This window comes from Vipera berus, assembly GCF_964194415.1.
Source record: "Vipera berus genome assembly, chromosome: 2".
Lineage (NCBI taxonomy): Eukaryota > Metazoa > Chordata > Lepidosauria > Squamata > Viperidae > Vipera > Vipera berus.
In genome coordinates, this window is record NC_138203.1 from 287,055,804 (window position 1) to 287,069,898 (window position 14,095).

At 39.8% G+C, this 14,095-nt stretch overlaps 1 protein-coding gene across 1 annotated transcript in view; it reads left to right on the forward strand.

Annotated features, from left to right (window-relative positions):
- Positions 1-10,060: 10,060 nt before the first annotated feature.
- The window catches only part of LOC308663065 (vomeronasal type-2 receptor 26-like), a gene marked incomplete at both ends in the record, with an annotated part of 64,396 nt that continues 60,361 nt past the window's right edge, over positions 10,061-14,095 (forward strand). Inside the window, 2 exons of the mRNA XM_081319210.1 lie at positions 10,061-10,213; positions 10,296-10,336. Of these exons, the coding sequence (XP_081175336.1) occupies positions 10,061-10,213; positions 10,296-10,336 (194 nt within the window). The remainder of the gene's footprint in view (positions 10,214-10,295; positions 10,337-14,095) is intronic.

Below are 14,095 nucleotides of genomic sequence, written 5' to 3' on the forward strand. Positions count from 1 at the left end.
GAACCTGGAATGTAAGATCCATGAATCAAGGAAAGCTGGACGTGGTCAAACAAGAGATGACAAGACTAGACATCGACATCTTAGGTATCAGCGAACTAAAATGGACAGGAATGGGTGAATTTAATTCAGATAACCATCAGGTATACTACTGCGGGCAAGAATCCCTCAGAAGAAATGGAGTAGCCTTCATAGTCAATAAAAAAGTAGGAAAAGCAATACTGGGATACAACCCTCAAAATGACAGAATGATCTCAGTTCGAATCCAAGGCAAACCATTCAATATCACTGTAGTCCAAGTTTATGCCCCAACCACCAGTGCTGAAGAGGATGAAATTGACCGGTTCTATGAAGCCCTACAGCACCTTATAGAACTAACACCCAAAAATGATGTCCTTATCATCATGGGAGATTGGAATGCTAAAGTAGGAAGCCAAAAGATAACTGGAATAACAGGCAAGTTTGGCCTTGGAGTACAAAATGAAGCTGGGCACAGGCTGATAGAATTTTGTCAAGAGAATACGATGGTCATAGCAAACACTCTTTTCCAACAACCCAAGAGACGGCTTTACACATGGACATCACCAGACGGTCAACACAGAAATCAGATTGACTATATGCTCTGCAGCCAAAGATGGAGAAGCTCTATACAGTCAGTAAAAACAAGACCAGGAGCTGACTGTGGCTCAGACCATGAGCTTCTTGTTGCAAAGTTTAGGCTTAAATTAAAGAAAGTAGGGAAAAGCGCTAGGCCAGTCAGGTATGAATTAAATCATATCCCTGTTGAATATACAGTAGAGGTGACAAATAGATTTAAAGAATTAGATCTGATAGACAGAGTGCCTGAAGAACTATGGACAGAGGTTCGCAACATTGTACAACAGGTAGCAACCAAAACCATCCCAAAGAAAAAGAAATGCAAGAAAGCAAAATGGCTGTCTGAGGAAGCTTTGCAAATAGCTGAGGAAAGGAGGAAAGCGAAAGGCAAGGGAGAAAAAGAAAGATATGCCCAATTAAATGCAGAATTCCAAAGAATAGCTAGAAGAGATAAGAATGCCTTCTTAAATGAACAATGCAAAGAAATAGAAGAAAACAATAGAATAGGGAGGACCAGAGATCTTTTCAAGAAAATTGGAGAGATGAAGGGAACGTTTCATGCAAAAATGGGCATGATAAAGGACCAAAATGGCAGGGACCTAACAGAGGCAGAAGAGATTAAGAAGAGGTGGCAAAATTACACAGAAGAACTATACAAGAATGAGCTTAATGTCCCTGATAATCACAGTGAGGTGGTCACTGACCTCGAGCCAGACATCCTAGAATGTGAAGTGAAGTGGGCCTTAGAAAAGCTGAGCAACAACAAAGCTAGTGGAGGTGACAGTATTCCAGCTGAGCTATTCAAAATCTTAAAAGACGATGCAGTAAAAGTGCTACACTCAATTTGCCAGCAAATTTGGAAAACTCAACAGTGGCCACAGGACTGGAAAAGATCAGTTTACATTCCAATTCCAAAGAAAGGCAGTGCCAAAGAATGTTCAAACTATCGCACCATTGCACTCATTTCTCATGCTAGTAAAGTTATGCTTAAAATTCTACAAGCTAGACTCCAGCAGTATGTGGATCGAGAACTACCAGAAGTACAGGCAGGATTTCGAAGAGGCAGAGGAACTAGAGATCAAATTGCTAACATACGCTGGATCATGGAGAAAGCTAGAGAGTTCCAGAAAAACATCTACTTCTGCTTCATTGACTATGCTAAAGCCTTTGATTGTGTGGATCATAACAAACTGTGGCAAGTCCTTAAAGAGATGGGCATACCAGACCATCTTATTTGTCTCTTGAGAAACCTATATGTGGGCCAAGAAGCAACAGTGAGAACTGGACACGGAACCACTGATTGGTTCAAAATTGGGAAAGGAGTCCGGCAAGGCTGTATACTGTCGCCTTGCCTATTTAACTTATATGCAGAGCACATCATGAGAAAGGCAGGGCTAGATGAATCAAAAGTTGGAATTAAGATTGCCGGAAGAAACATCAACAACCTAAGATATGCAGATGATACCACTCTAATGGCAGAAAGTGAAGAGGAACTAAAGAGCCTCTTGTTGCGAGTGAAGAAGGAGAGTGCAAAACTTGGGTTGAAACTAAACATTAAGAAAACCAAGATCATGGCATCTGGCCCTCTCAATTCCTGGCAAATAGATGGGGAAGAAATGGAGGTAGTGACAGATTTTATTTTCCTGGGCTCCAAGATCACTGCAGATGGGGACTGTAGCCAAGAAATTAAAAGACGCTTGCTCCTGGGGAGGAAAGCCATGGCAAATCTAGACAGCACACTAAAAAGCAGAGACATCACCCTGTCAACAAAAGTGCGTATAGTCAAGGCTATGGTCTTCCCAGTTGCAATGTATGGCAGTGAAAGCTGGACCATACGAAAGGCTGAGCGCCAAAGAATTGATGCCTTTGAACTATGGTGCTGGAGAAGACTCCTGCGAGTCCCTTGGACTGCAAGGCGATCAAACCGGTCAGTCCTAGAGGAGATCAATCCTGACTGCTCTTTAGAAGGCCAGATCCTGAAGCTAAAACTCAAATACTTTGGCCACCTAATGAGAAGGAAGGACTCACTGGAGAAGAGCCTAATGCTGGGAAAGATTGAGGGCAATAGAAGAAGGGGACGACAGAGAATGAGGTGGCTGGATGGAGTCACTGAAGCATTAGGTGTGAGCTTAAATGGACTCCAGAAGATGGTAGAGGACAGGAAGGCCTGGAGGAACCTTGTCCATAGGGTCGCGATGGGTCGGACACGACTTCGCAACTAACAACAACAACAATACTATACCTGTGCATTTGATTTTTCCTGCCTAAATGCAGAATAATAGAGTCTGAAGGGACCTTGGAGATCTTCTAGTCCAACCTTCTGATTGAGCAGGAGATCATATACTATTTCAGATAAATGATTGTGCACTCTCACTTTTAAAGCCTCCAGTGATTAAGCACCCACAACTTCTGGAGGCAACTTGTTCTACTGATTAATTGTTCTCACTGTCAGGAATTTTCTCCTTAGTTCTAGATTGCTTCTCTCCTTGACTAATTTCCATCCATTGTTTCCCTTCTTACGTTTTGGTGCTTTAGAAAATAGTTTAACCCCCACATCTTTGTAGGAGCCCCTCAAATATTGGAACACTGCTATCATGCCTCCCCTAGACCTTCTTTTCATTAGATTAGCCATACCCAATTTCTATAACTGTTCTTCATATATTTTAGCCTCTAGCCCCCTAAGTATTCTTGTTGTTGGATGCAGTATTCCAAGTGTGGTCTTACTAAGACTTTGTAAAGTGATACTAGAACTTCACACATTCTTAATTCAATCCCTCTCTTAATGCATCATCTGTCGATCATATATTTTGACAATATATGACTGACACATATTCCATAATCTTTTTCATTCCCTTGTGGAGGTAGTGATAAGAATTGTTCTCCCAATTCATTTGGAAGTGAGACATTTGTAGAAGACAGATTCCAATGTGAAAAGACTATGTGGGGTAAAAAAAGATTGCATGGGATAAGAAACCAAGGTTTCAGCTTTTAAAATTCCTGGATGTTTTTTTTTTCTTGTTTCATCCGTTTCTGGAGAAGAATGTGTTTTGCAATTTTTCCAGGAATAAACTGTATTTGTTTTTGTTTTTTTAATTTTTTTATTGCTTTTATATAAACATATATTTAAACAAAAAAATACATATAAAAAACAAGACATGACATAAACAATACAATCAACAAAAATACAACAAAAATACTTAGCTTCCGTTATTCCTAATCTTTCTAATCATTTTCGGGTGACTTCCTTGAATCCCCCCTATCTGCGTTTCTTCGTTAATCCTCATTAGCAATTTCTATTTCCTAATTTTAAATCATATTTAATATCTACCTATATTTAATTTCTTATCATTTAACAATCATTGTTTCATATTATCCTTAATACTAAACATTAAATTCTAAAACTACAACCTATAAACACCTCCAAGTCCATTTCAAACTAGTTGATATATCAATATTTCTTCAAATAATCCTTGAATTTTTTCCAGTCTTCTTCCACCGACTCTTCTCCCCGGTCACGGATTCTCCCTGTCAGTTCAGCGAGTTCCATATAGTCCATCATTTTCATATGCCATTCTTCCACCGTTGGTATTTCTTGTGTCTTCCAATTCTTAGCTATCAAAATTCTCGCCGCTGTTGTGGCATACAGAAAGAAAGTAACATCTTTTTTGGGAATTTCTTTTCTGACTATACCCAATAAGAAGGCTTCTGGTTTCTTAATAAATGTATTTTTCAAAACTTTCTTTAATTCATTATAAATCTTTTCCCAGAAGTCTTTTACTATGGGGCAAGTCCACCACATGTGGTAAAAGGTTCCTTCTACAGCTTTACATTTCCAGCATTTATTATCATATGTATGATAAATTTTAGCAAGTTTAACCAGTGTTAAATACCACCTATACATCATCTTCATCATATTTTCTTTCAAAACATTACATGCTGTAAACTTAATACCCTTATTCCACATCCTCTCCCAGTCCTCCATCATCAGGAATAAACTGTATTTGGACCATAATGGAGATGTAACAGCAGACCTGAATATCAAGAGCTTGATGGTTTTCTCCAAGAAGGATCCCATTAAACAGCAACTGGGGAGTTTTGAAACACTGAGACTTATTATCAAGCAAGATACTGTGTCATAGCTAAAACTGCTCAACAAGGTGGGGAAAATATCGTGTCTCTTCTGATTCCAAAGCTTTATGATCCATTTCAAGTGGGCTAAGCGTAGTCAAAGGGACGCGGTGGCTCAGTGGGTTAGGACGCTGAGCTTGTCGATCAGAAGTTAGGCAGTTTGGCGGGTCAAATCACGAGTGCCACGTAACAGAGTGAGCACCTGTTACTCGTCCCAGCTTCTGCCAACCTAGCAGTTCGAAAGCACGTAAAAATGCAAGTAGAAAAATAGGGACCACTCCGGTGGGAAGGTAACAGCGTTCCGTGCGCCTTTGGCGTCTAGTCATGCCGGCCACATGACCACGGAGACGTCCTCGGACAAGTGCTGGCTCTTCGGCTTTGAAATGGAGATGAGCACCGGCCCCTAGAGTTGGAAACAATTAGCACACATGTGCGGGGGAACCTTTACCTTTACCTTTAAGCATAGTCAACCAAGTGGATGAGCTTCACTAAGAACAGAATGTAGAGAGTAAGAATACTTTTTTTAGACTGCTTGGGAGACTTCAGTACTATTCACGAAGATGTTCTTCAGACAGAATAATATGAAACAGTCTTTTAAACTGATTCAGCCAGTTCCAACTTGGGATGCTGGGTGATTATTCTTTAGGATCCAAATCATGCTCACTTTGTATTTCTCCATCAAACTGATAAGGGACCCTCAAGTGCCTCAGATTGAGTTGCTAATAGTTTCAGGTTCACTTCTTCCTTGCCCTCAAATAGCAAAGAATAAGGCAATTCCATTGACCAGGGCCTGAATTCAAGTTTCAGTTGAATCAGACAAAATTGAATCATGATTGGATGGAGGATGTTGTTCTCGTTAAATAAATAACATTAATTTTGTCCTGACTGGGGAAAATGTCCCTTAAAGGGACAGGCCCAAAGTTTATGATGTTTTTAAACAGCCCAGAGATTGCCAGAGGTATTCATTTCTCTCTTTTAGCCAACTGGGATAGAACAATAGGCCTTCTGCTCCTAGGCTTCAAGTTCACAAAAAATTATAGTCACTCTTTTGATGTGAAATAATGCCCTGATCAAGAATATTGAAGCATTGAAATGACATTGATCTAAAGAGAAGCCTTCTACATATCGGGTGTAATGAGGGAGAAATTGAAAGGAAATGTAACTTAGATTTGGCCTTAGTTCTGAAAACTCCCTGAATAAAATTGTTTGTCTTGCCTGTTGTTATTTGCTCATCTGTCTACTGTTTCTAACCTCAAGAAAGTGTTATGCTAAATAAAAAGAGACACATCAGTGCCATTGCCATAACAGTTTTGATAAAATGTACTGAAATGTGAGGGTATAAAGGTTGTCTCATGCATTTCTTCTATATTTCTGTCTTGTTAAAACATTCCCAAAAATCAAAGAACGTCCTCATCACACTATTCTCCAGTCTGTGTTTCATTATTTCAGGCAAAATAGTTGGGCCATCCACATACTGGAAACAGGTTGCACTATTTTACAGCTTTGGCCTGTTGGAACAAGTTGAGAGCTGAAATTTCTTTGTTTCATATTTCTACATTTCTTCTGGTCATAAGATGCTCCTTTCTATTCAGGTCTGGTCTCAGAATGATAATGTAGCACTTGGGGATGAAGATGCAGGCCAGCAGACCAGCACTGGAGAACTATTCTATTCTATTCTATTCTATTCTATTCTATTCTATTCTATTCTATTCTATTCTATTCTATTCTATTCTATTCTATTCTATTCTATTCTATTCTATTCTATTCTATTCTATTCTATTCTATTCTATGGTAAAGGTAAAGGTTCCCCCGCACATGCGTGCTAGTCGTTTCCGACTCTAGAGGGCGGTGCTCATCTCCGTTTCGAAGCCGAAGAGCCAGCGTTTGTCCGAGGACGTCTCCGTGGTCATGTGGCCGGCATGACTAGACGCCAAAGGCACACGGAACGCTGTTACCTTCCCACCGTAGTGGTTCCTATTTTTCTACTTGCATTTTTACGTGCTTTCGAACTGCTAGGTTGGCAGAAGCTGGGACGAGTAACAGGCGCTCACTCTGTTACGCGGCACTCGGGATTTGACCCGCCAAACTGCCGACTTTCTGATCAACAAGCTCAGCATCCTAACCCACTGAGCCACCGCGTCCCTTATTCTATTCTATTCTATTCTATTCTATTCTATTCTATTCTATTCTATTCTATTCTATTCTATTCTATTCTATTCTATTCTATTCTATTCTATTCTATTCTATTCTATTCTTCTAGAGACTGGACAGCCATTTGTCTGAAATGGTGTAGGGTTTCCTGCCTGAGCAGGGGGTTGGACTAGATGACCTCCAAGGTCCCTTCCAGCTCTATTCTGTTCTGTTCTGTTCTATTCTTTCTGTTCTATTATTTTTGTTAAGCTACGAATAGGAGAATAGGATGTGTTTTATGGATATCCATGAATATTCTAAAAGGAAAAACAGTTCAAGATATTTGGGAAACTCTGAAAAATGAGATAATGAAGGTCTAAGCAAAACAGTACACAGACATAGAAATTCAAAAGATACCACACAAGACCAGAGGAAAAAGTCAAATATAAAAAATGGAAAGAGATAGTTAGTTAGTTAGTTAGTTAGTTAGTTAGTTAGTTAGTTAGTTAGTTAGTTAGTTAGATAGATAGATAGATAGATAGATAGATAGATAGATAGATAGATAGATAGATAGATAGATAGATAGATAGATAGATAGATAGATAGATAGACAGACAGACAGACAGACAGACAGACAGACAGACAGATGATTGATAGATAGATAGATAGATAGATAGATAGATAGATAGATAGATAGATAGATAGATAACTTTTATTGTCATTTATTACTGTGAGCACATTGGTGCACATTAAACATGAAATTTAGTTGCTTGCTCTCAAAGTGCACACATACTGTACATAACATGCATTTAAACATGCTATATACAACATATGTATAAACCTTCAGCCTTACATATAAGTAACATATAAATATTAATCATCTTGAATACATAATGGAAGGAGAAAGCTTTAGAGTTCACAAAGTTAACACTGTATGGAATGAAACTGTGACTGAATCTGGATGTTCTGCTTTGGATACCACAAAGCCTCCTCCCAGATGGTAACAAGAAAAACAGGTCATGAAGAGGACTTGTAGCATCCCAGACAATCTTGTGCACCCTGCTGAAGCAATGTTTATATGCTGTGTCCTGGATGGAAGGGAGGGAACTGCAATAATCTTTTCAGCCATCCTCACCACTCTCTGCACCACCTTCCTGTATGAAGCAGTGATGCTTCCAAACCAGACTGTAATGCCGCATGAAAGGATGCTCTTGATTGGAGATCTGTAGAAAGTGGTAAGGACAGATATACAGGGGAAGGAAGAAGTACTTTTCTCATGCAACACAGAAAATGCATGTGCTGCTGGGCTCGCTTTACCAGTGTCATACTGTTGAGTGACCAAACCAGCCTACTCATTAACTGCACACCCAGGAATTTGATGCTGGTAACCATCTCCACAGGTAAGTCATTAATACACAAAGGAGAGTGGCTGTGCCTGTCTTTTCTGAAATCAACAATGATCTCTTTGGTTTTTCCAGCATTTAAAATTGGGCTCTTTTTCTTACACCAGTTCACCAAATCCTCAACTTCCTTGTGGTAAGCAAGAGGAAGAAGAAGAGGGACACATAGCTAAGGCAGAATGCCAACAAGTGGCCCAAATGTGCAAGGAAGGAATCAGGAGGGAAAGCTAAGGCCCAGAATGAGCTAAAACTGGCAATTGATGCCAATAATATTTTTTTTAATATCTAAGTTACAAGAAGAAAAACAAGGAAATGATAGGTCTACTAATAGAAGCAGAGAGCAAAAAGATGGCAGGGAGAAGGGAGAAAGCAGAACTGTTTAATTCATTTTTTTGCATGTTTTTACACAAAAGGAAGAAACAGCTCAACCTATCAAAACCAAAACCAAGGGAGATAGAACAGGTATACAAGTCAAAATTGGCAGGGAATTAGTAAGATAACACCGACCCACTCTGGATGAGTACAAATCACCTGGGCCAAAATGGTTTGTATCCATTGGTTTTGAAGGATCTGGCAGATGTAATTTTGGAGCCACTGAATGCAATCTTGCAAAACTCATGTAGCATAGGGGAAATATCAGAGGACTGGAAAAGAAGATTGTCCATTTTGTCAACCAGGGCGATGTCCTGCTTTCTCTCCCCTTTCTCCCAAAGACAAACTTACACAGAGAGAAAAAAGGGGGAGAGGGAGAGGGAGAGAGAAAGAGAAAGAGAGGGAAAGGGAGAGAGACAGATGCTAATTTTTGAGCTCCAGTTCAGCAATTAAACCTCTCAGTGTCTCAGGAATTGTGAAAGGGATGAGATGAAAGGGAGACAAGGAAAGATTATCTAGGGTGCTCCTAGCATTGGTTTTCAAACCAAACCCAATGTAAAGAACACAAAGAGACATTTTATCAAGCTTGGTGGACATGTAAAAAAGCTTACAAAATTGGATTAAAATACATACATTAATACAGAGGATATTAATCATAACTATTTAATTGAAGCCAGAATGTTTTATTTGAGGCTTGATGGATAAAAGAAAAATGCTGTAGAAGATTATTCAATATATTTCATTATATAATTACTGTGGTGAGATTGCTTCATTTACAAAGTTGGGAACATTCAGCACTACCCACCACGGAGGAATTTTACAGAAGTTGTTGAGATGGACAAACTGACTCCTTTGATTGGAGAAAGGGCAATATCTACATTTATTGATTACTGGAACAACCTTATTGACATTTTGCATAAAAAGACCAAAAAATGAACTTGCGATGTATGCTTTTAATGATTGGATAGGATAGATTAGAGGAAAAAAAGAGAGTTGCATTGTAACTTTAGACAGATAGGTTAAAATATACTTAAAATTGTGAAGAATATTGGAAGGAACTTCTTTATTTATTTATTTTATTTTAATTTAATTCCATTTATATCCCGCCCTTCTCCAAAGACTCAGGGCGGCTTACAAGCTTAGCAGTAGCCTTCATTCTATGTATATGTCTGCTTATTAGGGCTTTCACACACACCCCAAGCGGCATTATTACAAAGTCAGCTTAATTGCCCCCAACAATCTGGGTCCTTCTATAACTCTATATCTTTATTTGTAACTTAATGGTCTATTTTTTCTTTTTCTGTTAGCTTACTCTGTTATTTCTCTCTCTTTTTGGTTTCCTCAGTTCTAATTTAGTTTATATATTATTATTTTTACTAGCAGGGTGTCAATCTAACTTGAGTTACAATTTTCATGACAATTATTTGGACCCCAGAATGACTTGGGATGCTCTGCTGAACATGCTCTCTGGTGGGGATGCCAAAGTTCCTAACCACAATTATGAAGGCAGAAGGACCTTTGTCCTTGAAGGGACTAAGATTGACATCTCCCCTCAGATTACCGCATTGGCCACCTACAAAGTCCCAGAGGTATGTGCTACATCCCATGCTGTGGAAGTCAGTAGAAATGACTAAGCAGAATTACCAGATAAGCCCTGCTTGTGCCTCGTAGGGGTTGAAGAAGTCTGAGAATCTCTTGGGTGCTACACAAAGGTGCTTTTTTCATGAGGCAATTGTACTTCCTGTTTTCTCTTTGAAGACATTTTGCTTTTCATCCAAGAAGCTTCTTCAGCTCTGACTGGATGGTGGGGAATGAAAGGATTTATATTCCTTGCAAAAAGATGGTCATTTGCATTCTTTTAAAGCGTGGTTGATAGCTACTTGGAGGCTTATCTGTGTCTTCAGGGTCACCTGAGTAGTGAAAATGGTGTGGAACCTTCTTGGAACTGCTGAGAGGACTGTGTTGTAGATGGAAGATAGATCCTCCCCCTCTGTTGAGAGAGGGCTGTTCGGTTTTGACATAGATGGCCTCTTTGACTTCTCTTTCAAACTAGCAGTTTTCTCTGTCCAAAATGTGGACTTTGCTGTCTTCAAAAGAGTGGCCTTTGTATTTTAAATGCAGATGGCATGCTCAATCTTATCCTTATCTTATCCTCAATCTTGTCCAAGAAGGCTCCACACCCATTTGCATCACTCAGGTGAACCTGATGACATAGATAAGCTTCCAGGTGGTATCAATGATTCACTAAAAATGCAAATGACCAGCTGTCTGCAAGGAATATAAATCCTTCCATTCCCAACCTTCCAGTCAGAGCTGAAGAAGCTTCTTGGATGAGAAGTGAAACATCTTCAAAGAGAAAAAAATAAGTCCACTTGTCTCATGAAAAAGCACCTTTGGGACAACCATGACCTGGATGACTGAGAATCTCTATAGACAACTTGGTGCTAGAAAGATACAGTGATAATACAGCCAAGGAGGAAGAACAGGTCTCCTGGATAAGGCTAGGGCCCATATTCATCTCCCAATGACTACCCAGATATCTTTGGACTGTCCAAAATCAGAAGATGGAGATGTATGAATTACCACAGCTTCTGATTGGGAATTTATGTACAATTTCACCTCTCCCTCACATCACATCAGTGGGACATTCAATCATCCCATTCTGTAGGAATTTGTTTCTAGAAATCCTATTATGGTCTATATTAGCTCCTCTCTTCTTTAACATTTATAATAATTTATTTGATCAGTTGGATAATCCACATTATAAATGTGGCTGGGAGATCTCTCTCTACTTTCCTTATGCTGATAAAGCTGAGATCTTGAGCCCAATATTGCAAAGAACCTCAATTGCAGATGAACTACAACTAAAATAATGAACTTTTTAGAGCACCACCAGCATATATTTCTGGCATCACCACAAGATTCCCATTGCACAAATATCATGTTTCAAAAACCTAGGTGTTGCATGCCAGGCCTCAGGTAAGCTAAGGACCCAGGACAGATATGATGCCTTAAGAGTTCAAAAGAGATCAATTGTCATCTAGGAATTCTACTAGATAAGGATGGCGAACACAATCTTGAACCTGCCTTTTAAGCATTTTAAGCAAAATTGTTTGCCTGCAACTTGGAGCATTTTCTAAGTGTGCTTAGTTCAAATATGTTGAGAGTAGATTTTCCCCTGTCTCACATTTATTCATTTCTTCTGGTTGTAAGCTGCTCCTTTGTATTCTGGTCTGGCCTCAGAATGATAATGTAGCACTTGGGGATGAAGATGCAGACCAGCAGACCAGCATTGGAGGCCAAGATGGAGAAGACCTGCACAGCCACCATGTACTTCCCTTTGGTGCTCAAGTAGGTGGGCACAAAAGTCACCCAGACACTGCAAAAGACCAGCATGCTGAAGGTGATCAGCTTGGCTTCATTAAATGCCCCAGGCAGATTCCTAGCCAGGAAAGCCACTGTGAAGCAGAAGGCAGCCAGGAAGCCCAGGTAGCTGAGGGTGATATAGAACATGACAACAGAGCCTTCGTTGCATTGCAGGATGGCCAGCCCTGGTTCAGATTGGAAGTCAAAGTCAGGGAATGGGGGAAAAGCTCCAAGCCAGATGGAGCAGAGGATAATTTGGACAGCAGAACAAGAAACAATGATGGAGTTGGACAAGCTCTTCCCCAACCATCTCTTGACTCGGTTTCCTGGTTTTGTGGCCATGAAAGCCAGCACCACTGTGATTGTTTTGGCCAAGAGAGAAGAAATGGCAAGTGAAAAGATGCTGCTGAAAACCATCTGTCGGAGAAGACAGGTAACTTTTCTTGGTTGACCAATGAAGAGTAAAGGAGACAAGAAGCAAAGCAAGAGGGAGACCAGGAGAATATAAGAGAGGTCACGATTGTTTGCTTTGACAATGGGGGTTTCTAGGTATTGAAGGAATATAACTAACACAAAACCTGTAATTAGGAACAAAAACAGGGCAAAGGAGACAAGGATGATGCCCAGATATTCGTCATACCTTAGGAAGGATATAGCTTTGGGGACACATTGAACTCGATCCACATTTGGATATTTATCATCTGGACAGTTCATGCATTTTTCCGTATCTGAGAAAACAACAAAGCAACATTTCTTTAACATTCTGTCCTTTTACATTTAAAGAAATACCTTCTTGCATCAACTGCTGGTATCACTAAAAACAGTATATTTAGACTTCAGCAAGGCTTTTGACAAAGTAGACCACAACCTACTTCTTGGTAACTAGAAAAATGTGGGATGGACAGCATCACTACCAGATGGATTTGTAACTGACTGAAAAATCATACTCAACACATAGACATGGAAGGAAGGAAGCAGTGGGGTACTACAAGGTTCTGTTTTAGGCCCAGTACTCTTCAATATCTTCATAAATGACTTAGATGAGGGAATAGAAGGGGATCTCATCAGTAGTGGGATTCAGCCAGTTCGCACCACTTAGGCAGAACCAGTAGCTAATTTTTTTTGTTGGCCAGGCCCAGAATGGAATTCTAGAAGTAGCATCCACACAGAGAATTGGTTGTTCACAAATTTGAATCCCACCACTGGACCTCATCAAATTTGCAGATGACACTAAGCTGGCAGGAACAACCAACACCCCAGAAGACAAACTCAGGATCCAAAAATATCTTGAGAGACTTGAACAATTGGCCCTATCCAACAACATGATATTTCATGTAGAGAAAAGCAAGGTTTTATAACTGGGCAGGAAAAACCAAAAGTACAAGTCCAGATTAGATGAAACTTGGCTCAAAAACAGTAAATGTGAGAGGGACCTTGATGTCCTAGTGGATGGTCACTTAAACAAGAACTAGCAATGTGCAGCAGCCGAAAAAGCTAATACAATCCTTGATTGTATAAGCAGAGGTGTAGAATCAAAATCACATGAAGCATTAGTACCACTTTATAAAGTCTTAGTAAAGCTACATCTGGAATACTGCTTCCAGTTTTGGTCACCACATTACAAAAAAGATGTTGTGACTTTGGAAAAAGTTCAAAGAAGAGCAACTAAGATAATTAAAGGTCTGGAGACTACAACATATGAAGAACAGTTGCAGGATTTGGGAATGGCCAGTCTAGAGAAAAGAAGGACTAGGGGGGACATGATAGCAGTATTCTAGTATTTGAGAGGCTGCCACAAAGTGGAGGGGGTCAACTTATTTTCCAAAGTACCAGAAGGCAAGACAAGAAACAATGGATAGAAACTAATCAAGGAGAGAAGCAACCTGGAATTAAGGAGAAACTTCCTAATAGTGAGAACAATCAACCACTGGAACAGCTTGCCTTCAGACATTGTGGGTGCTTGATCACTGGAGTTAAGAAGAGACTGGACACCCACTTGTCTAAACTGATATGATCTCCTGCTTGAGCAGAGGGCTGAATAAGAAGACCTCCATATATATATATATCGTGCTAGGTAATAATTTCCTATGTAATGTGCAGAAACT